General features: G+C 46.5%; 2 protein-coding genes across 2 annotated transcripts in view; both read left to right on the top strand.

Moving 5' to 3' along the window:
* The window catches only part of FSTL1 (follistatin like 1), a 52365-nt gene extending 48976 nt beyond the window's left edge, over positions 1-3389 (top strand). Inside the window, exon 11 of the mRNA XM_039718037.1 lies at positions 193-3389. Coding sequence (XP_039573971.1) covers positions 193-237 — 45 coding nt within the window. The 3' untranslated portion in view covers positions 238-3389. The remainder of the gene's footprint in view (positions 1-192) is intronic.
* A 2704-nt stretch (positions 3390-6093) lies between these two features.
* Positions 6094-23557, top strand: LRRC58 (leucine rich repeat containing 58). The gene is made up of 4 exons (XM_039718004.1): positions 6094-6651; positions 16087-16215; positions 17515-17792; positions 19226-23557. The coding sequence occupies exons 1-4, from the start codon at positions 6134-6136 to the stop codon at positions 19432-19434; spliced, it is 1134 nt and encodes a 377-aa protein (XP_039573938.1). The 5' UTR covers positions 6094-6133; the 3' UTR covers positions 19435-23557.
* Positions 23558-24018: the final 461 nt, after the last annotated feature.

Genomic DNA, 24018 nt, shown 5'->3' with positions numbered 1-24018 from the left:
CTAGATGAAGTAGAAGGGGGCAAGAGGTAGAAGGAGGAGCAGAGTAAATCTCTTGCCCGTGGGGACAAATACAGGTGTGGGGCTTTCAGATACAAGCCAGTGTTGCACTGCCTGTGGATGGACCAAAGATTTCAGAGTGCTACCAATTCCTGTGTCAGCACAGAGCTTCACTTCTCTGCTCTCTTTCTCTAGGAGACGGCTGAGAAGACCAAGAGAATGAGCACCAAGGAGATGTAAGGGGCCTCCACAGCGGAGGAGCCCAGGAGGATGGGCCCAATCTGCCACCCTGTCCTCCAGTGCTGATCTCAGTATGCACAAGTGTCTGCTACAGTTGCCCAGTCACAGATATTTACATGTATAGCGATGGGTTATTTGTTTTGTAATACACAAAGAATGGGGCCAGGAAAGGGGAGCAGAGCCCACCTGTGCAGGGAGCTTCATTGCTGGGACCTTGGAAGGCTGGGAGGGACTTAGAGCAGCCTCTGGGGCTCCTCCCCAGAGCAAACAGCTGCTCCCTCCAAGAGCTAACAGGGATTTCTTGTTCCTCTGGATCTGGGGAAAGGATGGAGGTCAATGCTGGATAGAAAAGGGGGTCTTCAGTCAATACAATTGTCAACACCACCCTTGGCTGCAGAAATACAGGCCTGGCAGTTTTGTAGCTGAACACGTGTGCTGCAGGGCATCACTGTCCATGGACCTTACCCTTTGCTTCAAGCTCCTCAAAGCTGGTCAGCCGGTGTGACACCTGGGAGTCGTGGTGCCATGCTGCTGGCATGAGTCCAGCACATTCCTCCTTGCTTTCCACCAGACTGTCCCCAGCAGCTCCTCCAGTACATTGTGGGCTCCAACAAAACATGGTTCCTTTTGACCTCATCTCACTCGTACTCTCCCTGCCCCCTCCTTAGAGGTGCTATCGTATTTTTTTCTTATCACACTCACATGCTGACTCCCCAATTTTTTTTTGTTTCGGGTTTTTTATTATTTTATTTCCTATGGTAGTTGATTCAGCTTTTGTATGTTTTGTAGCTCTAGATCTTTCAAGAAAACCCAGCGTGTGGGTTTTTGTTGTTGACAGTGCTGTAATGCCCATGCACAGTTTGTATTGCACTGCGCTCAGCTGCCACAAACACCACAGGCGAATTGTGAGCCTTGCACTACAGGGTATTTCCCAGCTGGGGGATAGCAGTGTCCCTCATGGGAAGAAGAGACAGGGTTGGATGTAATTAGTTTCACCAGACACAGATTGCCACTGCAGCTCTCTAGCTCTCACTCTCGTAGCTAGCATTGACCATGTGCTTAAAGTCTGCTCGTGCCTCTCTAAATTGCTCAAAGCACTCTAGAGACTGAGGGACCAGGCAGTCCCATTAGTAGAGTATCTTAAAAAGCTTAACTATGTAGAAAAGTGTTCAGTTGTGCTGTTGGCATCATCTTGGGCTTTTCATTTTCCTCTGGGGTGAGGCAGCAACATTATTTGATTCCAGGTATGAGCTTGGAGTCAGGGCTGGAAGCCTCATTACTGACACATTTCTTAATGTCAGTGATCAGACCACCTTTGACCACTCTCACATTCCTTCATGGGTCTGTTTCATCCCACACATTTCTCAGAGCATTGGTCCTAGATGTAAATGAAATGCTCTTTTGTTGATAGTCACCTCTGTAGCCTGAAGCCCAGCTGATTTTCTTATGCAGTTGTTAAATGCACTTCATTCACACCTGAACATCCACGTTCCCTTCATGCCTGTGCTGTGCTTCCCAAGCAGTTGCATGTATCCTGATCGACTGCTTGTGACTTCCATCTTTCTGTTTGTGAGCAACTTCAGCAGTTGTTGCTGTGTATCTTGCAATCCCTATTGCTCACTCAAGCAAAATTCCACTTGCATCTGAAAAAGCATGTCTGGTTTGAGTGAAGATCAGCAGTACTTTAGTCCCGACTTTCCCCTTCTTACACAGTGCTTTCCTTGGAGAGGAGGAATGAGCTGGTACCTAGAAGTATAAGAAAAGAAAAAAGCTTGGTCCCTCCTGTGCTCTTTCCCATGAGCCAGATGTGTTAAAGGCTGGCTGGTCTTTGAGCTGTTTTCTTGATGTGAAGCCAGAGGACTTCCATTGACTTTGGCATAGTGCCACTTTTCCAGTGAGAGCTATAATGTACCCTGGCATTGAGGTTTTGGCATCATAAACACAGAAGGAGACTGTTTTTTTTTCTTGTGAGGACCTGGATTTGAGCAGCTGTCACCTGTGAACGTGAGAGGAATGAGTCCATGTGAGCTGAGGGTATTGTGGACAATGCTACACTGGGACAGAGTCATTGTTTGTGTTCTGGTGGCACTGGAAGAAGTGGTTGGTGAAATAGGAGCACCCATTAGACATAGACTTGCTCCCTCCCAAGAGTATGAGTGAAAGGGCTTCATGTGCTGGATCTGGAGTCACAGGAACATTGTTAATAAATGTTTTGCTTTATTCCAGCCCTGTTCTAAAAGGTAGTTAGTGCCTCCCAGATCACTTCCTTCCAGCTTGGGTTGTTAAAGTGCCTTAGAGAAAACACAACAGCTTGCCTTAAAGGCTTTCCCTGGACAGGGATAACATCTTGTTCAGTCAGGAATATCTCCCAACTGTGAAAACCAGAGCGCGTGCAGGAAGGGGAGGCAAATGCACGGCCTCAGGGCTTCTGTAGGCTGCACTGTGATGTGTCCTCTGTCCCCTCCTGCCCGCTGTGGCTGTGCAGCCATGTGGAGGGGGTGGCTGCTGGGGCAGCCAGAGACGTGTGCTGGCAGCTGAGGTTTACAGAGCTTGCTCTTGCACTGAAGGCGGAGGGACGGGCTGCGGTCTCCGGCAAGCGGAGCTCTCTGAGAAGCCATACAACAGATCCCAGGGTAGCCTAGGGCAGCAGGCAGCAACAGTGCCTCTGGAAAGAGCTGCTGCCTGTGGAGCCACTTCCTCCTTGTGCCCCCACAAGGGGACGTGGTGGAAAGCAGGACCCGTTCTAAGGGCAGCAGTTCTCTAAGGGGACCAAAACATCTCAGCTCCCTGCACAGAGGGGAAGGGCAGCCCAGACTGAGCAATGCTCGGCTTCTGCAGGCTGGGCAGTCAGGGTGACCTGGCTGCTGGGGAAGGAAGTGCTGAATTTCAGCCATTGCCCTCTGGGATGATTGCTGTACAGACTACAAGGGGCAGGGAAGGTGTTTTGTTTTGTTTTTCCCAAAAAACCAAATTTAAGCAACAAACAAAAAAGTCCCACTCCTCCCTCTATATTCCCTCCTGTACGTGTGTGAAAATTATCAGTATTCTGTAGGTTTCCTTAGTGCACTTATTTTACTTGATTTTGTAATTTTTTTGAAGCAGGGGGGTTTGGATATTACTGCCAAATAAATGAAACAAAATTTTAAAAATAACACTTGTTTGGTTTATTTTTCACAAGCCTCACAACTTGTTTTAAAAAAAAAGAATCATCTGTCTTCGCACATTCATACACAGACCTCAGTGTGTTGGACAAACGTAAGACATGACTGTTTCTGTTTTATAGCTGGGGAATCAGGTGGAAAGACCCCATAAGCAAGTAAAAACAGTGACTAAAGGCCTTGAAAATGTGACCGAATGGTGAAATAGCCTTCGATGGTGTTGTGTGACAGGAGGAAGTGCCCTACTGTTCATCTCCCCTTGAAGTGTAATGCCGCTGCTGTGAGTGCTTCTGTGCGATAATGGTCTGACAGAAGAGAAAGCTGCCTTGCTTTGTTCCACTTGGTGTGCTCCTTCCAAAGCTGTTTAAAAAAGAAAACCAAACAACTCACAAACACTGGCTCTTCCATGTTATTTTTCACACCAAATGGCCTCTTTAGCATGTACCAGCTGCTGCACATGCAATCTTTTCTGTGGCATTCCCTGCCCATTCACTGCTCAACTGCAAAGTGAGGTTGTTTTATTACTGCAATTTCTACTGCAAGGATTTCCCAGGATTTTAAGAAATTAATGGAAGCAGCAGGCACAAGTTTAGCTAGGTGAAACTACAAATGTTTTGCCTTGTGCTCCATGCATATTTCCTGAAGCAAAGTGGTTTTGAGGTGGGAGAGAGGAAAAGCAAAAATTCTGCTGTCCCCTGCTTGTAGAGGCCTGGGAAAAGCTCTGACCTGTTTATGGAGTTGTGCACATCTGAGTATTAAATTACTGCACTATAGTTACATATCCTTAATCACAATTCTCCAGTGCTGTTAAGCTTCAGGTTGAGAAATAGACTATTTAAGTCATAGACCAAGAGACTGAACTGCCTTTGTAAGGTATTTATTAACTTGAGTTCTGAAGACAGGAGCAGACTGATCTATAATAAGACTCAGTTCCTGAACCATGTCACAAGACACACCTTGAGGAGAACCAGGCTGAAAGCACTACAAAAGACTAGAGCAAGATCCAGATGACCTTACTCTTGTGCTTATGTAAACTCTCCTAAAGCTGTCCTGGAACAGCACAATGTTTGTAAAGCGGGAAAAATCATGTTGATAAGAAGTTAACGATACTGGTGAAGTGTCTGTTCTGCAGCTATCTCTGGGTTCACATCAGGGCTTATATTTGTGAGTCCACAGACTCTTGGAAAACAAATGAAACTAGTCCAATGAAAACTGACCTGTTCATTCCTACCCACTGTGGCACACTTTCTTGAAGGCTGGGCATAGCCCTGACAACCTTCTCATCTCAGCAACAGGAGCAGTCATGTAAAAATATTTGTGTTGATAAAATCCAGAGTTTATAAGAGCACCAATGGAAGGACAAGTGGGCTATGAGTTTTGACCATAGTATTCTGGACAACTTTGAAATCAGCATTGTTGCTACTTCACACATTTTAAACTCTTGGCTGGTATCTGCAAACTGTGATTTTGTTTGTGCTTCTTTCAGTCTAAGATGACAGAGACTTTTGTGTACATTAAGTGTTTTGAGTAGGTGGGAGATTGCTATTCCTTTCTTTTTGGCTTCTCTATGCATCACAAGGAAGCAAGTCTGCTTCTTAAGCCTGGACAAAAAGCCAAGAAAAAAGTTCCCTTGGATTGTGACTCTTCTCATTGTTATCACACATGGCTGCTGCTTCTTCTTCTGATTGCTGACTACACCGATGTTACCCTGCGTTCAAAGAGCAATGAACTGAAAGCAGAGATCCTGACTTGCCTGTTTGCGTACGTATGCTACGAGAGGGGTCAGCTCCATTGGATCAGTGACACAACAGGGGTCAGCTCCATTGGATCGGGTCAGCTCCATTGGATCAGGGACACAACGGGGGTCAGCTCCATTGGATCAGTGACACAAGAGAGGTCAGCTCCATTGGATCAGGGACCAGCGTCAGACCGCTTCACATGGCAGACCTGTGTGCATTATGGATTAACTCCTGCCAATGCCCCGGCTCAAGACAAAGCTGTCCTTTCACATCCAGGCAAGGACACGCTCTGAGGTACTTCTGGGAGTACCTCCCTTTTGGTGCTCCACGGCAGCACCTCACAGAACCACAGAATGTTTTGGGTTGGAAGGGTGCTCAAAGATTGCTCAGTCCCAACCTCCCTGTTCTGCAGGGACCAAAGCAGATCAACCCTTGGACAAACCCGCTGACCAGGGATGCTGGGCCGGGCTCCCTCACCAGCTGCCACAGGCGAGAGGCCATGGGGCACACGGGCTGAGGCAGCACCACTCCTTCGGGCTCCGAGGATGACCAAAAGGGGCACAGGAAAGGCTATGGTTTAATTTTACACATCGCAGCTCTGGTGTCCCAAGCTTTGAGTAAAACACTTGACAGGGAGTAGGGGCCATTTCATACTCCCTGCCAAGTGAGGCGGTCCCGCATGAGCGTGCAGACTGCGGCCGCAGCAGCAGCGAGCAGCGGCACCGGGGCAGCCGCCGCCATGAGGCGCCCCCGGCCCCGCCTGCGCACCGCCCTCCCGTGCTCGTTCCCGGGCCGCCGAACGCTCCCGCTCCCTGCGCCGCCCGTCCGCAGGTGCCCCGCAATCTGCATAAGAGCGCTCGCCTCGCTGGGGCCGCTGTGGCCTCGGCCGGCGGCGAGCCCGGGATCGAGCATGATGGGGCGGGCGGCGGCGGGGCTATGCAGGTTCCGGGGCGGGCCGGGGCGGGGTGAGGCGCGGGGCCGTCGGTCGGTGCGGGCGGGATGGCGGCGGCAGGCGGGGAGGGCCCCGAGTTGGAGATGGGACCGGAGCTGGCGATGGAGCCGGAGTCGGAGCCCGAGCCGGAACCCGAGCCGGAGCCCGAGGCCGAGCCGGCGCTGGCGGCGGAGCTGTCGGCGCGGCGCAGCGCGGAGGCGCGGCGGCTGGTGCTGTCGCCTCGGCGGCTGTCGGGCCCGCTGCCCGCCGGGCTGTCGCAGTGGTTCCCGGCGCTGGAGGTGCTGGACGTGAGCGGGACGGGGCTGACGGAGATGGGCACGGAGTTGCTGTCCCTGCCGTGCCTCCACACGTTGCTGGCCAAGAACAACCGGCTCGGCGGGCCCGGCTCGCTGCCCAAGGGGCTGGAGCAGGCGCCGCTCGCCCGCTCCCTCCGCGTCCTCAACCTCAGCGGGAACCGCTTCTCCGAGGTGCCGCCCGCGCTGCTGCAGCTCCGCGGGCTGCGCAGCCTCAGCCTCGGCGGCAACCGGCTCCACGGCATCCCGCCCGACATCCAGGAGCTCCACAGGTGAGGGACGGGCCCCGCGGGAACAGGGACAGCCTCGGCGAGCCCGGCCGGGTTTCCTGCCACACTCCCCACCAGGGGGTCGGTTCTCTCCAGCCTCAGGTGTCTCCAAGCACTGCTGCCGCTAACGTGGCTCTTTCTCTTCGTCATGTTGAGTTACCAAAACTCCAGGATGTTCTTTACCTCATCCACATGCATATATATAAAAGTATCTAAAGGGTGGGCATTGAGGGTGAAGGCAGGCTGTTCTTGGTGGTGCCAAGCAATAGGACAAGAGGCAGCAGGCCGAAAATGATGATGCACAGGAAGTTCCTCCTGAACGTGAGGGAGAGCTTCAATGTGGGGGTGACCAACCACTGGAGCAGGTTGCCCAGAGTGATTGTGAAGTCTCCCTCGCTGAAGGTGTTCCAGTGGACACAACTCTGTGCCGTGCTCTAGGGTGACCCGGCTTGAGTAGGGAGGTTGGAGCAGATGACCTGCTGTGGTCCCTTCCAACCCAACTGATCCTGTCTATTCTTAGGCGACAATGCGCCTTCCATGCTCACTGGGTGATTCTTGGCACTGCCCAGTCCCTGGGCTGCCCTGGTGCAGGGCCACTCTCCTGGTGACGGTGTGGTTGGTGTCAGTGTTGGCATGAGGAAGGCTCTCCGTGGTTTTCCTCTCATGCTCACCTCTGGGTGACAGCGAGATAAACCCCTTGTGTCCTGCAGCTCATGGCTGCACGATGGGTTGCTCAGGAGGATAAAGATGTGTTTGTGGCTCTTGCAAACAATGGAGCCTTTCTGCCCATACAGCTGCAGTCCCACTGGGGCCTGCTGTCATGGATGGGGTTTTGTGGTGTTTCTCTCGTGTACATCTGACAGATACCAACAGACCCGAAGCGTGGAGCCCCGGGCTGTGCTCAGTGTGGTGGTACATCTGCCTCTGGGACTGTATCCGGCACCTCAGGCTTGTCCTACAGAAACTTGGGGCTGAATCACAGCAATTGCCACATAGTGGGGTGGGAACAGGCCTTACACAGCACAGGGTCTTGGCTGCCTGCATAGGCCTGGGCTGGGCACTCCTGAAGCCTGGTGTCCTCCTGGGCAAGCGGGATGCTTCTGGTGGCTTAGGTGGCACAGGCACCTCAGTGTGTTCTGCTGCATTCCCGAGCCTCAGGCTGGCCTCTCTGTGGCTCTCTGCTAAGACTTTGGATCTGAACTTTGTTTGCTCCAGCTCTTTGCCAAGGGGCTCATCAGAGACAGCCTCTCTTATGCAAATTCCAGCACCCTTGACCCTAAATACCGGGATTCACTCTGATGGCTCAGCAGAGCTGCATCCAGTGGAAACACAGAATGTTTTGTGTCGAGTGATGTCTCCTGTGGGTGAAGGTGGGAGGTACCACAACTGCTTGAGTACTGTTGGGGAAAGGTTTTGTCTGCTGCGGTATAATACAATGGCTTTTGGGTTTGTGGCTTTTATCCAGGTGGGATAGCATACACCTGTTAAGGATTTGAAGCAATTCTGGATTAAGCTCTCTCGGCTGAGAGATGCTATGAGACATTTTGAGTGATGAAGAATGCCCATATCCTTGGCAGAGTTGTAATGCATCCTGGGCTGGGGCTGTCATGAGGAAGAGGAAGCTCAGCTTTTTTTTCTGTCTGGGAACAGATACTTCAGGGATGAAAAAGGAAATGAGGCAAGGGAGAGGAGGCCAATGGAGGAGGGCAGTTGCATGAGGAAGGTGATCCACATTGTCTCCATATCATGTCTGATAGCATCCAGGATGTGGTTGGGATCTGATAGTTGCTATCACCTCTGAGTCAGAGGCTCCCTGCTGCTGTTTCTGTGGTCTCTGTGGTTTGTGGTTTTTTTTCTTTCTCTTTCCTTTTTTTTTCCCAAGAATCCAAACCTCAGCCCTGCTTTTCTTCTGTGATGTCCCCAGGAAGATGCTGAGCTGTGTGGCACTGCCCATGGTGGCCCAGCAGGCTGTGACCTGTGTTCCACACTGCACCTCTGTCACTCTGCCTTGTTCCTCCGACCTGCCCTGAAGCAGGGCTCCTTCTTGTCCTGTCCTGCAGCTTTTCTTGGTCATGCTGGAACCCCCAGAAGGAGAATTCAGAGAGAGCAAATGCAGACAAAGCTGTTGAACTGTTTGTTCATCATTGCAAAGTGACGTGTCGGGGGGAAAAGTTACACATAGACACAGCTTCTGTCTGCTGCCCACGTCACCACTGCTACCTCATTGAACTTCTGCTAACATGTCAACATAATACAATTGAACTTTAGCTCAAGATAGCAAATCTGTGCCCCACCAGGATTGTCAGCTTCTTTAGCACTGTGCCATCAGTGACTTCTCTATCTGGGTCTGTTTAAGTAATGATAGGGAGCTGCACACGGCTTTGCCAGTGCAGGGAGAAAACACTCCATAATGTATTGTTCCTCCAGAGGGACTCCTGAATCTATTCATTGGGACTCAGATAACCAGTGACTCATCCCTAAAACTCAGAAAGTACATTCTGGAGAGATTCTGTTGCCAGACTCTGCTCCTACCTGCTGACAGGAGAGGTGTCCTCAGTGTGAGCGTGCTTGTTGTGGAAGTGGGTAGAGTGAGCCTGAGCAAGGACAGAGCACAGCCAGCTGTTACAGCACAGCAACATGGAGACCTCTGTTAGTTTCTGAGCTCTAGAAGCTGGAGGTGGGACCTGGTGTTGTGGCTTCTATTAACCTCACAGCTCAGTCTGCAAATGGCAGTCTTGCTGTTGCTGAGGAGCCAAGACCTTGCCCCTTTTTCCATGTGAAATGGCTCCTAAAAATAAATTTTTCTTTCGTCTTAGGGGCTCTGAGACCACAGGGGAATGCAGGCACCACTCTTACTGATCAAGTTCCTCCTGCTACTAGTTCCTCTAGTAGTAACTAGAGTTCCTGAGACCAGCAGTTGTCCTCTTACTGTGACCCTGGCAGCTTCCCGGGGGAATGCAGGCACCACTCTTACTGATCAAGTTCCTCCTGCTACTACTAGAGTTCCTGAGACCAGCAGTTCTCCTCTTACTGTGACTCTGGCAGCTTCCCATTTGCTCCTGTCACTGATTATAGAGCAGACTGGAGCTGCAGAAATCTAGAAATGATTCTTGGATTTCCAAAGAATGTCTGAGCTGTGATGAGTTTTTTCCTAAAAAATACTCTTGACAGCTAAGCTTCATGTCTTTCCTCTGCGCCCCATAGTTTGCTGTTTTAGTTTTTGAAGGGACAGCATGTCAGTTTTAATGAAGGCCAGGAATATAGCAGGTAAAGAGTCTGTGTATGTGGTAAAGTTGAAAGTATAAAAAGCTGATGTGTCTGAGCTGCCAAAGGAGAAGGCACATGCTGGTGACTAGAATGTGAAGGTCCTGAATGGGAAGTGTGTGCTAAGCTGATGTGTCTGAGCTGCCAAAGGAGAAGGCACATGCTGGTGACTACGAATGTGAAGGTCCTGGAACGGGAAGTGTGTGCCATGTGTTGTTACACACAGGAAGATAATAAATCCACCACTTCACACAAGCTGTATTTGGGTCAGATGTGCACAAACTTCCCTGGCATGTTCCTGATGTCTTGGCAAGTTATTGAACTTGGTGGTAAGAACCACAGCCAGTCCTGCTGCTGTCATGTCCTGCTCCTTCTGGCTTCAGCCATCTTCCCCATCCTTGCCCACACAAATGTTTTGTGTGCAGTGCAAGATCCTGCATGGAAAGTGAATGCTGTGTTCCTGATCATTGGTTATCTCCTAGGCTTTTGTGCAAGGACCACCAATATGCTTGAAGCTTCCTTTGCATGGCTTCATATGTGTATGATCATGATTGCTCTGGTGATGGCAGTAGGATGATGCTGATCATAGCAAGCTGGCACCAGGGATGAATAACCTCTGCTTCATGTTTTCCATTAGGAAAATTCAGTGCTCTTTCATCATAGTTTCACTGTAAGTGTTGAGCCTGACCAGCAATAGCCTTGTGTGTTTCTGAGAAATATAGGTGTTGACCCTGCTGAGGGCTTTTTCTTGGTCATGTTGAGGCCATGCCAGGTCCTTCTGTATGCCCAGCATCCCCAATTCCTGTCAGCTGGTGTGTCAGTACAGTGCAAGCCCTGAGTGTTGGTTCCTGCTGTGAATTTAGACTGAGGAACGCACCAGATATGTGAGAGTGTCTGTCTTTGCATTGCTTTCCTGTTTGTTGCCAGATAAAATACAAGCTTAGCATAGGCAGACACAAGTGTTATCTTCTCTGTAGTTCTCCCTGCTGACCTTGCTGTGTTTTCAGTGGGAGATGTTGTGGTCAGTCACTCTCTCTCAGACACAATTCACAGCCCTCAGCAGCTCCTGAGCTGTGATCTGCAGAGAGATCCCATTGCACATTGGTTCTGTATATCCTCTCTTTGCTGAGCCAACTGGGTATGCACTATGGGGCAAGGTGTACTACAGCTGGTGAGTTAGAAATGTGGCCATCTACTTGTGCCCATCCTGGCACAAAATTTGTAGGGTAAATCTGGTCAAACATAGCTCTGATTTTAATGGTGCAGCTGTGAGGTTTGGCTTAAAGGGTGCAAGATTTACCCTGATCAGCATGCAGTCCTGGGGAAATGTCCTGAGAGTGTCCTGTAAAATGAATAATTCTCAAAGGCTTAGCGAAATGCAGCTGATACTTCAAGTCTCCCGTGGGAATTTTGAGTTTAGTCATACTCTTCTGGTGAATACTCTCATGCTCTGTAGAGCACCGGGAGCAGGCAGAGCTTGGAAAAGACCCGTGCATGTTCCTTTCCTTCTTGCTGGTATTCCTCTCATAAAGCCTGGCTGTGCGAGGGCTGGGATCAAAGCCCTCAAATGCCTAACTGGATTCATGCGAGGTTTGTGTAAAGGCTTAGATGCATAGAAAACCAGAGCGTTTGCTTTCATTCGTGGGTAGCATTAAGCATGTTAGACAAGCATACGCTTAAAGGACGGCTGTTAGTGTGGGAAAAAGGGCAAGCAGAGCTTTGATAAAGATACAGCATTAGGAAATCTGCTTGCTGTCTCCCTTCTTCTTCCCCTCTTCAAACGTTTTGCAAATAGTGTTCAGACGTCTGTTTGATCTTAAATTTGCGTGTCAGCAAAGGCTATGCAGTTCTCTCAGGAATTAGCAAATCGTAGAACAGGGTTAGCAGGAGTGTATTGTGGGCTGCTTTGAAATTCCTCCCTTGCATGAGCCTCAGAACTGCCCTGGAAATTTCTTGCTAAAAAGTTTATCTTAAAAATACCCGGAGCTATTTCAGGCACCATTGTTGGTTTGGGTTTTTTTATATTACCTATTTAGATGCATCTGTTTGATGTCAGCTGTTAAATTTTATCCAAAGAAGCATCTGTGGGGAAACAGGGTGGATTCAAAATTTGAGTATCTCCTATGCCTGAAGACATTATCCCCTTGAAATATGACTATGGGAGTGCTGTGGTAATTGATAGGGTATAAAAAATACCTCTAGTCCTCAGAGTGGCTGTTCTTATTTACGGAATGTTTGGGGGCTTTTGGGCTTGATTTGTGCTATATGATGACCTGAAAATAGCGAGGACATACTCAAGTGAGAAGTCTTTTTGCATGTTAAACTTTGCTGCCACCCTGTGAATTGATCATAGATGTTTGAGCATTTCTCCACTCATTTCCTAGCAGGTAAAAGTATTTTCATTGCCAGCCTACAGCCCAGTGGTGTGAAATACGCTGCTAGAGAGGAGCACCACATGATGGGCTCAGCATGCTGGCTGCTCTTGGCAGCAATTAGGACTGGTTGTGCTGAGCAGGGGGCTGCTGGGTGTGAGGCTGAAAGGGACTCTGGCCTTTTATTAGTGTATTTGTCAACATTGCTAAAAGGCAGGAGAGAAAATGTCAACCCTCATTAGTAACTCTGTCACATGGTTGTTGGGGTTTTTTTCAGATTCTGTTGAGGTTGATTTTGTTAGTGTTTGTCCCCTCTTGAAACTCATTCAGATGAGTTTCATCATGAAACTGTGGCAGGTTGGAAGTAAATCACTCATTCTAGCTTCAGAAATTGGAACTGAGCTTTTGTTTGTTTGATGATAATTGATCTCTGGCTTTTTGAAGATTCTGAACTTTTGAAAATGCAGAAAAAAATCCAGTTCCACCTCTGTGTACACAGCAGTTCACAAGACCTTAGGTGATCGATCAAAATGACTGTACAGATTAATGATTGTCAGAAGGACTAGGTCTAAGTGTGAAAGGTTAGTTAGAAGCATTCACCTAGCTCAGTGCCACCCCTGCTGTGGTCCTCGTGATAAACCTGGGCTGAACATTGTGGATTGCCTTACTGTGGGCTCCTGTATGAAGAGGGCAGAGCTGAGCAGTGCTTTTGCTTGTCTTACTGAGCAGCAAATTGTCCTGCCCTGAGCAGGACAACTCGAGAGCCAGCATCACCTTTGCTTCCAGATACAGGCTTAGGATGAGTGTGACATGAATATCAGGCCAGGAGCAGATGAGCTGGGAACAAACTGCATCCCACTGCTGTGGTCAGTGCTCTTGATAAAAGGGTCATGCCTCTTGAAAATCCTTTCCTGTGTCATGATTAACTTTGCTCAGGCAATTCTTGACACTTCAGTTTGATGTAGAAATGGCTGTGGTTGATTCCTTCACCTTCATCAGCCCAAATACTTCTTCCTAGCAAATTGTACTTACAGGGATGGGAGTTATGGATATTGTTTTCCCACTGAGCAGTGTTTCATTGGAAGCTAGAAGAATATCTTTCCTATGTTTAAAATAAGTTTCTTTGCAGTTTCAAAACCTCCTCCCTGTGTTTTTTTTAAATAAATTAATCATCTAATTAATACCATAAGTTGATGTGGAAATTCTGAATTTGCTGTACTGGACTGGGCCCCGTGAGACAACTGATGGGCCCCGTGACAACTGACCCCAAAAAGGTGATTCAGAAGATGAGTAAAAAGAAAACAATTTTTAAGAAGCATTTTGTTGCCAGTGAAGGAGTTACCTTATTTAGTGGGTTTTTAGCTAGAGACAGTTTGTATTCTGATGTTAGGTCTTTATATCCTTGCTGGTATCACTGAGTGTTCTCATTACAGACTTTACAAAGAGCAGATTTGAAGCTGTAAGAAGTTAGTAGGCAGTGTTTTTGCACACTTAGTTTGTACAGTAGGCTGATCTTGAAACATATGCCTCTTATACCTTGAAATGAATTCCCAAAACATTTTTACTGTATAACTTGTGCTGTCTTCTTCATATGTCTTCTTCATACCCTGGTAGGAGGTGCCTACATTTTTTTATGCCATGTCACTTTACAGGCATTAGTGTCCTCAAACACAAAGGATGAGGAGTTAATTATTCACTTTTCCTAGGAAGTGCAAACTCGTACACATCTAAACCTTGTTTAAATATTGAAATCCACATTGCTAGAATTCCCTTGCCCAACAGCTTTTGCTGTGGACTCCAGCAATGTTACGGAGTTAGGAATTATATGGAATTGTATACTCAGCAGTTAAGTCCCTAATGAGAGCCAAGCAGCCTAAATCCATCTCAGGAAATAATGGAGGTTTGAAGGAGAAATTTTGGTTAAAACTCAGGGCTTTGTTAGGGGATCAAAAGTTAATTTAAAATAATCTCTCCTTGACATGGTCTCTGCACAGCAGCCTTCCTCCTACCCCCACTCCTCAATATCCAGGTTGTCAGAGTAGAAGAGAGGTTAAGGTTACTTTGAAGCAGTGGCAATTGGTGGTGGTTTTTCACTGTGCACTTTCTTGCACCTTCAGAGTAACTTCCAAATGTGCTGTCCCACTTGGTCTGTAGTTACTGCCTTGCATATAATCAAATTCATTTTAAGACTTCATTTTCTGCCCCCTTTGTCCAATTTCTATTATTTAGCTTGCCTTTGACATGCTTGAAAAATATAAGGGAATCCAGAGAAAGCTGGACCCTGCGAGCATCTCGTGGTGTGTTGCAAAGGTCTGTCATTCTGTCCTTGCTGTTGGGCAAGTGCATTTGTGCTGCAGTAGTGGCCTCTGTAGCCCAAGCAGATGCTGTCATTGGATCTCTGGGGTTCAAGTTTCTTGCAAGAACTGAGTGAAATAGACACACTCTGTTGTTCTCCTGCTCCATTCCAGGGGAAGTCTCAGGGGGGAGCTTCTCTGCATTCCACATATGCTGTGGCACAAAGTTTCAGGGCTCAGACCTTGCCTGGCTGGACCACCATGTCCTCTGGGTGCTCTGTTCCTGTGTTTCTGTGCCAGTTGTATCCATGGCATTTCTCAGTTGCTGGGGTGAGATGAAGGTGTCTCCTGCTCCAAGGAAGTTATAACCTATACTTAAAGACAGGCTGATGGAGCCTGGATGAGTTCACTTTCCCTGGCCTGTGAGCAATGCTTGCTGCATCAGAGAAAGCCAAGGTGCTTTGTAGTTAGGCAGCCTGAGTGTGTACTGGAGGTACTGAACCAGGACTGTAGAATCCACCTTTTTCAAACATGGGAAAAAATCTTGGCTGGACTGTGGTTAGCAAAATGTACCCAAACTAAGCCTGCCTTTGCTCCTCTATCAGATGACATCTGAGAACAGGGAAAGACAGCTATTTGAGTCTGTGGAATTGGAACTTTAAGCTATTATGTCAAAGAGAAATGCTTGCCAATTTTTCTTCCTAGAAGGGCAGAGATGCACAGCACATACTGGCTGCTCCTGGCAGAAGGGATCTAGTGCCTCTCTCTGTTCCTGTGTCCCATCCACTGAGTTCTCACAGGACATCCAGTGATTCATTTATTTGGGCCCAAACTGCAGTGAAGCCCAGCTGTGGTTTCTGGTTTGGGCTTCATGACTTCAGAGTAGTGAAATTAATCTGAGAAATTGTGTGCATGTTCTTGTGTGACTCAGGTGCACTTGTGTGCTGCTGCAGCTGTGGTGGTGGTATGTGAATTGCATCAAAGGGAGGACTGCCTGCCTCTGACTAATGGTTCCAGTTAGTCACTGAGGAGTCAGATGATTCCACAAAGAGCAGCTAGTGATGGTGCAGGGCCAGGATTTCCAGGGAGAGACACAGTGCTTGTGCTTCATTCCTGCTGGAACTGAGAGCTCCCACTGGCTGCCACAGGATCTGTGGAGGTCCTGCAGACCTTGTGTTTGCAGGCTGCACATCCGTGGAAATAGGAGCAGGAGCTTTGCATAAGGGGTTGGTGTAGGAATACACAGTTGTCTGGTGCCTACCTGCAGGTGTAATGGTGACTGCAGGAGTCTGGAGGTAAAAATCTCAACATTATGTATTGTGAAACAGCAGCTCTGTTGTAATTGTGATGTGCAACTCAGCTTTTTTTCCTGCTCTCAGCAAATTATCTCATAGGTAGTCAGTCATCTGTCAGTTTCCTCTAAGAAATGCAGTAGCTGTGAAAACCTAGGTGTTAAAAGAAACTTGAAATTAATGAAATAATGCACTCTTTTCTCCTCTGTTTTTCAGTTTAGAGTTTCTATACCTTGGAGGGAATTTCATTACGGCAATTCCACCTGAATTAGCAAAACTGCCTTCTCTGAGGTATCTAGTTCTGTGTGACAACAAGATCCAGAGCATTCCACCTCAGCTGGCACAGTGAGTATTTACTGTCATCAGCCACCAGTTGTAATTAACTCTTTGAACTTTTACTTCTGTGCATGTGGATAAAAGTACCTGGGAGAACCTATTTGTCCTTCAGTTTGTTACTGTGACTGGCTTTGAAAAAGAACATCCTTGGCATGGTGCACTGCAGGCAGACCATGAATATATGATCTGGAAAACTCAATGAAGGGGTAATGTTAAAAAACCATCATCGAGGTTGCACCTTAGAATGAATTGATAGATTTGCATAGAGGATCCTGAAAAGTACCTGGGCAACTCAGAAAAGATAAATTGCTATCTTAAGAAGTCAGAATGGTACTGTTGTATTAGTAGTGAATGCTGGGTGGGTTTTGCCTTTCACCCAAAACCTTTTTGAGTGTACTTTTGTCTTGTACCACCCCCTGTGTTCCCTTGGCATTCCTTACCTTAGGATCTCAGAGTGTTTGTGTAAATGCTATAGCAGAGTTCTGCTGGCTAGGTTACTGCTTTATCTGTTCATAATGGGGAGAAGAGGACATTGCAGTTCTGTATGTGTAGCCTAAGGTGGGAGATGAAGATGGAATGTATAGCTGTAATCCTAAAAACAGTTGAATGGCAGCCTGGAGTTCTCCAAGTTGGAATTTGATGGTATAGTGGGATTGTTCTTAAAGTACAATGTCTTGTAACTTTTACAAGTTTGGGAGCAGCCCTGGATGCTGTGCTGGAACGTTGTTTTGTGCTTCCTGAGAGGGGAAAGCCTCATCCAAAAGCAAACTAATAGCTTGTCCCCTGTGCTGCTGCTGGCCTGGCCTGACCTCGTTGGGATCTGGTGGTATCAGCAGGAGGTGGTGCAGCCGCGAGCAATGAAAACATGGGGCTTTCCAGGGCTGGCTCCCTCCCAGCAATCATCTTTAATGCATGAGACAGAGCAGGTGACTTATTCAGAGCACTGCATGGGACTGTTCTTGATGCATGTGCTGGGTACAAGGAAACGTTATGTCCCCTGAAAGCACTCCCTTTGTACACTTTTGTTCTACCTTTTTGGGACGTGTCTGGGGGGAATACTGAGAGGGATAGCAGCATGTTTAAGACGGTGTTTCTTTAGCAGGTATTCTGGTGCTGAGCCAAGTTTTCTAATGTATTGTGTGTGCTGGAGTAAGAACAGCTCTTTTAGCATGAATTTATGTATTAAAAGGAGGAAAAGCCAAAGAAAAAGAAATTGGTGGGAGCTGGGAGAGTAATTAGGTCTGCTTAATGGAGCTGTGGGGCAATTTTGCTTGCACTTCTTGACAGAGTATCCATCTCCATCCTTAGGCTGCATTCCCTGCGTTCCCTTAGCCTGCACAATAACCTGCTGACTTACCTTCCCCGAGAGATCCTTAACCTGGTTCACCTGGACGAGCTGAGCTTGCGTGGGAACCCGCTGGTGGTGCGCTTTGTGCGTGACCTGACCTACAATCCCCCGAGCCTTCAGGAGCTGGCTGGACGCACCATCAAAACTCGCAACATTCCCTACACTCCCAGCGATCTCCCGGAGAGTCTTGTCCGCTACCTGAGCTTGGCCAGCAACTGCCCCAATCCTAAATGTGGGGGTAAGTTCACCCTTACAGCTCTGCTTCCTGCTCTTACCTTGTGGTTGCCTTTCCCTCTGACTTGCTGTGACTTTATAAGCTCACTCAGGTTCAGTGTTACTCACTGCAGCCACATTCTGGCTGTATTTCCCTGGCTCCAGGTCTCCTGGAAACTTGGCTTTAAGGAGCTTTGTTCATTTAGGAGCAGTATTCAGAGTTGCAGTGCTAGTTTACTGTATTTGCATGGGAATGTAAGACAGCACTTCTGTCGGAGTCTTTGTAGCTCATCCCAGCACTCCACTGTGGTTTTATGATCAGAAGTTTCTGATCCACTTGCCCTGAAATAGCTCAGAGCAAGTGATGGACAGCAGAACTTTTGCACACACTCTTGCTGAATGGTGAACATCATTTCTGGATGGAAAAGGGGAGAATGGCTCTAGTGCTTAGCAGTTACCAACAGTAACTTGTTTAGCTCTAGCTTGGGACCACTAGCCTGCAGTTCTTGGAAGGAGAGGACTTGATAAAACAGCCTGGAATGCTTGGGCTTAAGAGTAAATGATCTGCATATTTAGCATTTAGAAGACTAAGGGGAAAAACATAATTAATTAGTATCTACCCTGCAGTCATAATGCAAGCTGTTTTCTTCTTACATGACAATATCAAAGCATGCTCCATAAGCAAAGACGGAAGGACTGGGACTTATATTGGGAGCGAAAGAAAAGTTTCTTTTTTTAAGAGTTTTGCACAGCTTGGATAACAGTGCTTTTGTGCTTTTTCACTATGCCGTATGAACTTGCACAGTACTGCAGCATTGCTCCAGCACTGCAGGAGAAAAGTTTTCTCCTGACCAGCTAGGACTTTAAACACTGCTGGAAACTTCTGAAAATGTCAGCGTCTAAAATCACTTGCTGTGACAGGAAGAGAACATAATTGTGTGTTACAGCAAGACTGTTGCCATGGTAAGTAGCATCTAAGCTCAGCATGGTGGCTTCACTCAAGCAGAAGAAAAGTAGAGCTGTGAAAGTCTGTTTGTGAATGTGTTTTTACTAGCTGGTAGAAGAGGTTTTACAAGTTTGAAAATGGAGTGCATTAATTCATTTGACGTTTCAGAAGTTTGCAAATTCCCAGCCTGAGTTTTCTCCCTAATGGTTAGAAGAAATTGCTGCGTTATTTAGAAGTAACTGCCCTGTGTCTTTATGTGAAGAGTGTGCTGTTCTGAGTCACCTACCAAATACAGTTTTACAGGAATTTTTTACTGAGAAAAGAAATTTCACATTTTCAGAGGTATCCTGATCTCTTCCCTTCCACCAGTATCCCTTGTGCTCCTACATATAGTGCAGAGCAGTGCCAGTGAAATCCTGACTGAAGGCACATGCTCCAGGCCCAAGAGCCCTGCAGAGCTGGCAGGTCCCTGGGCACAGGGTCTCACGTTTTTGTGTTCCCTCTCCTCCCAGGTGTGTACTTTGACAGCTGCGTCAGACAGATCAAGTTCGTTGACTTCTGTGGGAAGTACCGGCTCCCGCTGATGCACTACCTGTGCTCCCCAGAGTGCTCCTCTCCCTTCAGCTCTGCCTCCCAGAGCTCCACTTCCCAGAGCGAGTCCGACTCTGAGGATGAGGCCAGCGTCGCCGCGCACAGGATGCAGAAAGTCCTCCTGGGATAACAGGCAGCCACAGGGGAAGACAGGAAGGAAAATGGATTTGAAAAGCAATCATGGAATGGTGAAGCATGAGCTACCAGTCTGAAGGGCTCATGAGAAGTTGTCCTCAAGTCCATGCAGGGACAGAACATCTTAGCAAGCCTGGACTTGCTTGGTGCAGTGCTGCTTAGGAGATCTAACTCAGTAGCATGCTGCCTGTAGGTTGCCTGGGGTTGTTAGAAATGTCTCCTGGCTGGGAGGCACCCCCCTGCCTCAGATGGGCTGGGAGAGGGATTTGTTCTCACTGGCGGATTCAGAAGGATTTTAATATATGAAACTTGACTGGACTTCAGTCATCCTGCAGAGCAAAGGAGACTGTCCAGATCCTTTAACACTGTGGTAAATCAGAAACAGGCTAATGATGCCATGTGAGTATGTATGGACCCCAGTGTTTTTTATAGCAGTTTGATTCCTTTCTGTCTCCTTTGATCTCAGTGACAGATTTTACACCCATCCACTGAAAATGAAAGTTGAATTTTTTTTATTCAGGACTAGATTTTTCCAAACTCTGGTTACTCTTCCTTTGCCTAGAGGTGTAGGGTTTCTGTACTGTTACAGATGTTATAGCCATCATAGAACTGAGCCACTTTTTTTCTCCCTTGTTATGCTGAGCTGCTCTTAGTGTCTCCTTCTAACAATATTTGTAATTTTTCCTCCTCCTTCCTCTTCGCATTACACCTGAAGTGTTGCTGTCTTTATGGTGCCTTCAGAAAACAGACAAGTTGTTCTGTAATAATTGGTATTACTTCAGACTTGTGGCCTGTGCAAGGGACCAGATGTGATGCTCTGTATCATACTTTTGAGTCTCGGTTTACTGGAGCAAATCTGCTTTTATAGCTGTAGGAAGGGTCTTGACTGACATTTTTTGTTTATAAACAGCCACATTTCCCCACTGCAGTTTGCTCTGCTGTGCTTGGTAGAGTTACTTTCCATCTTTAAGGCCATGGGCCTAAGGTACATAGCAGCTCAGTGAACTTAAATACCCAGAGAAGTGCTGTGGAGAATGTCTTTTTTTTCTTCATTCCTAACAGAAGGGGAAAACCTGGTAGGGGGGCAAAGGCATGTTGTCTGAGCTTCTTGCACAAGGTGCTTTTGAAATGTCTTCCTTATTTGTTTGCATTTGCTCTCATGGCAGTAGCTTTGGCAGTCTGTTGATGGTTCAAATAATATACTCAGTTATCTTAAACTGTGTTTAAGAGAAAGCTGCAGAAAATAGCTCAGAATTTTTAAGCATCAAGAAATATCTTATAAAATTAATATTACAAATTGACAGCTATCTATAAATCTACTTTATGAGGCTGTTGTGTGCTTCACTCAGTGGGAGCTGCCCCTTTATTAACATTTCATGGTAGACAGTCCTTTTGATGCAGTTTCTGATAGAGCAAATCCAACTGTGCCTTTGAATGCATGAACAGAGCAAAACCATCGTGTTAAGAAGCTGAAACGAACAAGAAAAACTTTCTTAACCCACTTTGGCCCTACAGGGTAATTTAAAAACCTGTGCTGCTCTCCTGCATTCAGAAAACACATATACCTATTTGAACGTCTTATGGCAGCTCTGTGTTAATGGTCCTGTTTAATTATGTTTGACACTTTATGTATTAAAGCACTTTGATAATTCTGCTCTTTATAACTAGCTTTAGTGATTTTTTTAAATTAGACTACAATTTTTGCTTTCATGTGACCTGAAGAACATGGTCTGTGAAACTTTGTATGTTCCAGTCTGTCTTGGTGAGCAAGTTGAATTTCTTGGCGTGCATTTCCTTGACAGAACTCTTTATTTCCCCAGTTTCCCTTGGAAATAACTGGAATTTGCAATTATCTGATAGTAAAATAGTACCCTCTCCATTGTTAATCATTGCAACTTAGTTCCCACACACACATGGGATTCCCTGTGTGCATTGATCCACAAGGAATTAATTGCATGTGCTCTATGCCTTTCCAAATAATTTTTAAGTATATTTTTAAGACACAATGAGGTGTATGTGCCAAGCAACTGGATGTCACTTTAGCAGATTCTGTGAGGTTTGCTTGGGAAGAAGAACCTACAGGTTTTCAGAGAAACCAACTGCATGCTGTTAATGAAAATGCAATCAGTGAGTGTCCTGTTTTGTTCATCTCCTCTTTCAGATGCTTCTTGCTGTCCCAAGTGAACGTAGGCACAGCAATACTGATGACAGTAAGATGATTCCAGAGCCACAATTTTAACTTGCCTGCTGGTATAACCGTAGCAATCAACTGAGTGATCTAGAGCTTGACTCTCCTGCCAGCAAAAGTGAGCCACACAAGTTGAGATCTCAAGATCTTTTGAGCTCAGGGCCATGAGGTACCACCTTTCTTTCTTGTCTTTAGCAGCAGCTGCCTTGAAGTCATGTATTTTTTTCACTTCACAAAGCTAGATTTCATCAGAGTTCCTGCTTGCACAGTAGCACCTGTGTGTGATGAGTTCAGACCAGTGGTGGCTGGTTCTAATTTAGCTCAATCCTTAACTTAGTGTCTTTCGTAACTAAGGAGCCATCCCACTTCTGCCCAAATATTATATGGTCTCTTAGGGTAATCCTTTTTTTTTTAACAGATTCTTCACTGCAGCCAGGTCAAAACTTGACAGCTTATGCAGTTGATATCTATGCATTTTTAGACTTGATAAAATGTGTCTTAAAATTTATATGTATATATATATTGCGGAATATAGCTACCAAGTTTTCTTTTTGCTGCTGGGCTTTAAAGTGCAATTCAAATAAGTCAGAACTTAAAACAATCAAGAACTTGTATGAAAAACAAATTGTTGGTTGGTTTGTTGGTTGGTTGGGTTTGAGGTTTTTTCTCTCTGAGGTAGTTTTGAGAAGACTAGGGATGCAGATATATATTGTAGTGCCTAACACACTGAGCCCCTGTGGGTTGTTTTTCAGCAATTGTTTGCCCCCAAAGACTTGAAAATGTACTGGGCAATAAAGTAGGCGAGACACAACTTGAAAACAAGCAGGTGGATGATAGGCACTAGTTTCTACCATCCCCTCTTCAGGGGCCCTGAGAAGTAGGCAGTGGTTTTGCCACTGTCTGTTTGTTTGTTTGTTTGTTTTCTGTCAGTTTTTAGCAGATTTCAGCTCCTGAAGATGCATCTTCAAGTGAAATCTTCAGTCAGTGTTTTGGTATCAGTCCCCTTGTTGCTGCAGCAGCCCAGCATGAGCAGCTTTTGAAGCTGTTCTTAAGCTGAGACACGAGTGTGTAAAGCAAAGTTGCTCATTCCCTCTTCCATGTGGGGCCTGGGGCCCTGGCTGCATTCACCCACTGCCCCGCCAAGCCTCTGCCAGGGAGAGCTGCTGGTGTGTCTCTGAATGCAGGTACTTGATGGGAACAGTGGGGTCGTGTTAAAAAGAAGCAAAATAGCAATTTTGGGAAGATGGGAAGCAACTTAAACAGTTGCCAATTCTTTTATGTTTCTCTTTCTTTAATAAGAGGTGAGACCTGAGGAAGTCAGTAATGAATATTTAAAAATACTCTGAAGTGGCCAGATGCAGTTTTTCATGGGCTTCTGTCCTGGTCATTTTAAGTCTTTGAAATCTTGTGTTGAATTATAATGGGACTGGGGGGCAGGGAAGGGAGAACCAACTTCTTTTTGTTCCTCACTCTTGTTGGCAATAATGAATGGAAGGAATTTAATCCAATGAAAGTAATGAAACTTAATCCTTGCAATGCATCTTTGTTACCCAGTTCAAAGAACTATTTTAATGCATCTTATTCACACCATACCCTCCCTCCCCAACTGAAGACACTTCAAATACAGTGCTCCAGAGTGCACACTAATACAGCAGTAACTCTGTCTTGGAAACCTTTATATTGATTATTTCACTTGCTTGCCTGACTAGAGAATTGATCATTTACTGACCAGAACGCTAAGGGTAAGAAAGGGTTCTCATCCAGCTCTCTTGTTGAATTTTTATATAAGCATTTGTTTTAGGACATCTTAAAGTGCCTTACGATTTTAAAACTGTATTTTGCCTGAAACATATGAATGTAGACTATCTCTAACAGTATTTCATTATAAGCTGTAAAACAAATTGCAAACACTAAACCTACAACAATGTTATTTCTGCTGTTGTCTGTCCTTTATTTCCTGACATCTCAGTTCTGGTTTTTCTGCAGACAGAACTCTTGTAGGATTGGAAGCATTAAAATGGGGCTGTACATGGGTGGGGAGTGGATGGGATTTGACCTGTACTGTGTAAAACCAAGAGTAGGTGAGACTTCCAAAGGGACTGCTGAAACTCCTGGCTCTTGGGGCCCACTTGTGACAGACCAGTGTGTGTTACAGAACCAGACCCTGTTTTACTTCTGGAAGAATGTTGCAGAGATTTGCTCCACAGTTCAAAGGCAGAAGTAACTCACAGACAGGATAAATACCTGAACAAGAGCAGTGGCGTCATGGTGGAGTTTTCCAACAATATGAAACAACAGTTCTAAACTTTGTGAATTGCTTCCCTCCTAATACACTAACCTTGAAACCTGTAAATGATTTTTTGAATGCTAATTTTCTGATTGTGTTAACTG

The sequence above is a fragment of the Passer montanus genome, unplaced genomic scaffold (assembly GCF_014805655.1).
Source record: "Passer montanus isolate IOZ18808 unplaced genomic scaffold, ASM1480565v1 scaffold39, whole genome shotgun sequence".
Classification (NCBI taxonomy): Eukaryota; Metazoa; Chordata; class Aves; order Passeriformes; family Passeridae; genus Passer; species Passer montanus.
Note: the sequence above shows the minus strand (reverse complement) of the source record. Positions and strands in the feature narration are given on the sequence as shown.

What these genes read in the sequence shown, in the direction of transcription:
- LRRC58 (XM_039718004.1), top strand. Translation starts at nt 6,134, where the DNA reads ATGGCGGCGGCAGGCGGGGAGGGCCCCGAGTTGGAGATGGGACCGGAG. An exon ending in GACATCCAGGAGCTCCACAG is followed by an intron (nt 6,652 to 16,086) that starts GTGAGGGACGGG and finishes TCTGTTTTTCAG; the next exon opens with TTTAGAGTTTCTATACCTTG. An exon ending in CCCCAATCCTAAATGTGGGG is followed by an intron (nt 17,793 to 19,225) that starts GTAAGTTCACCC and finishes CTCTCCTCCCAG; the next exon opens with GTGTGTACTTTGACAGCTGC.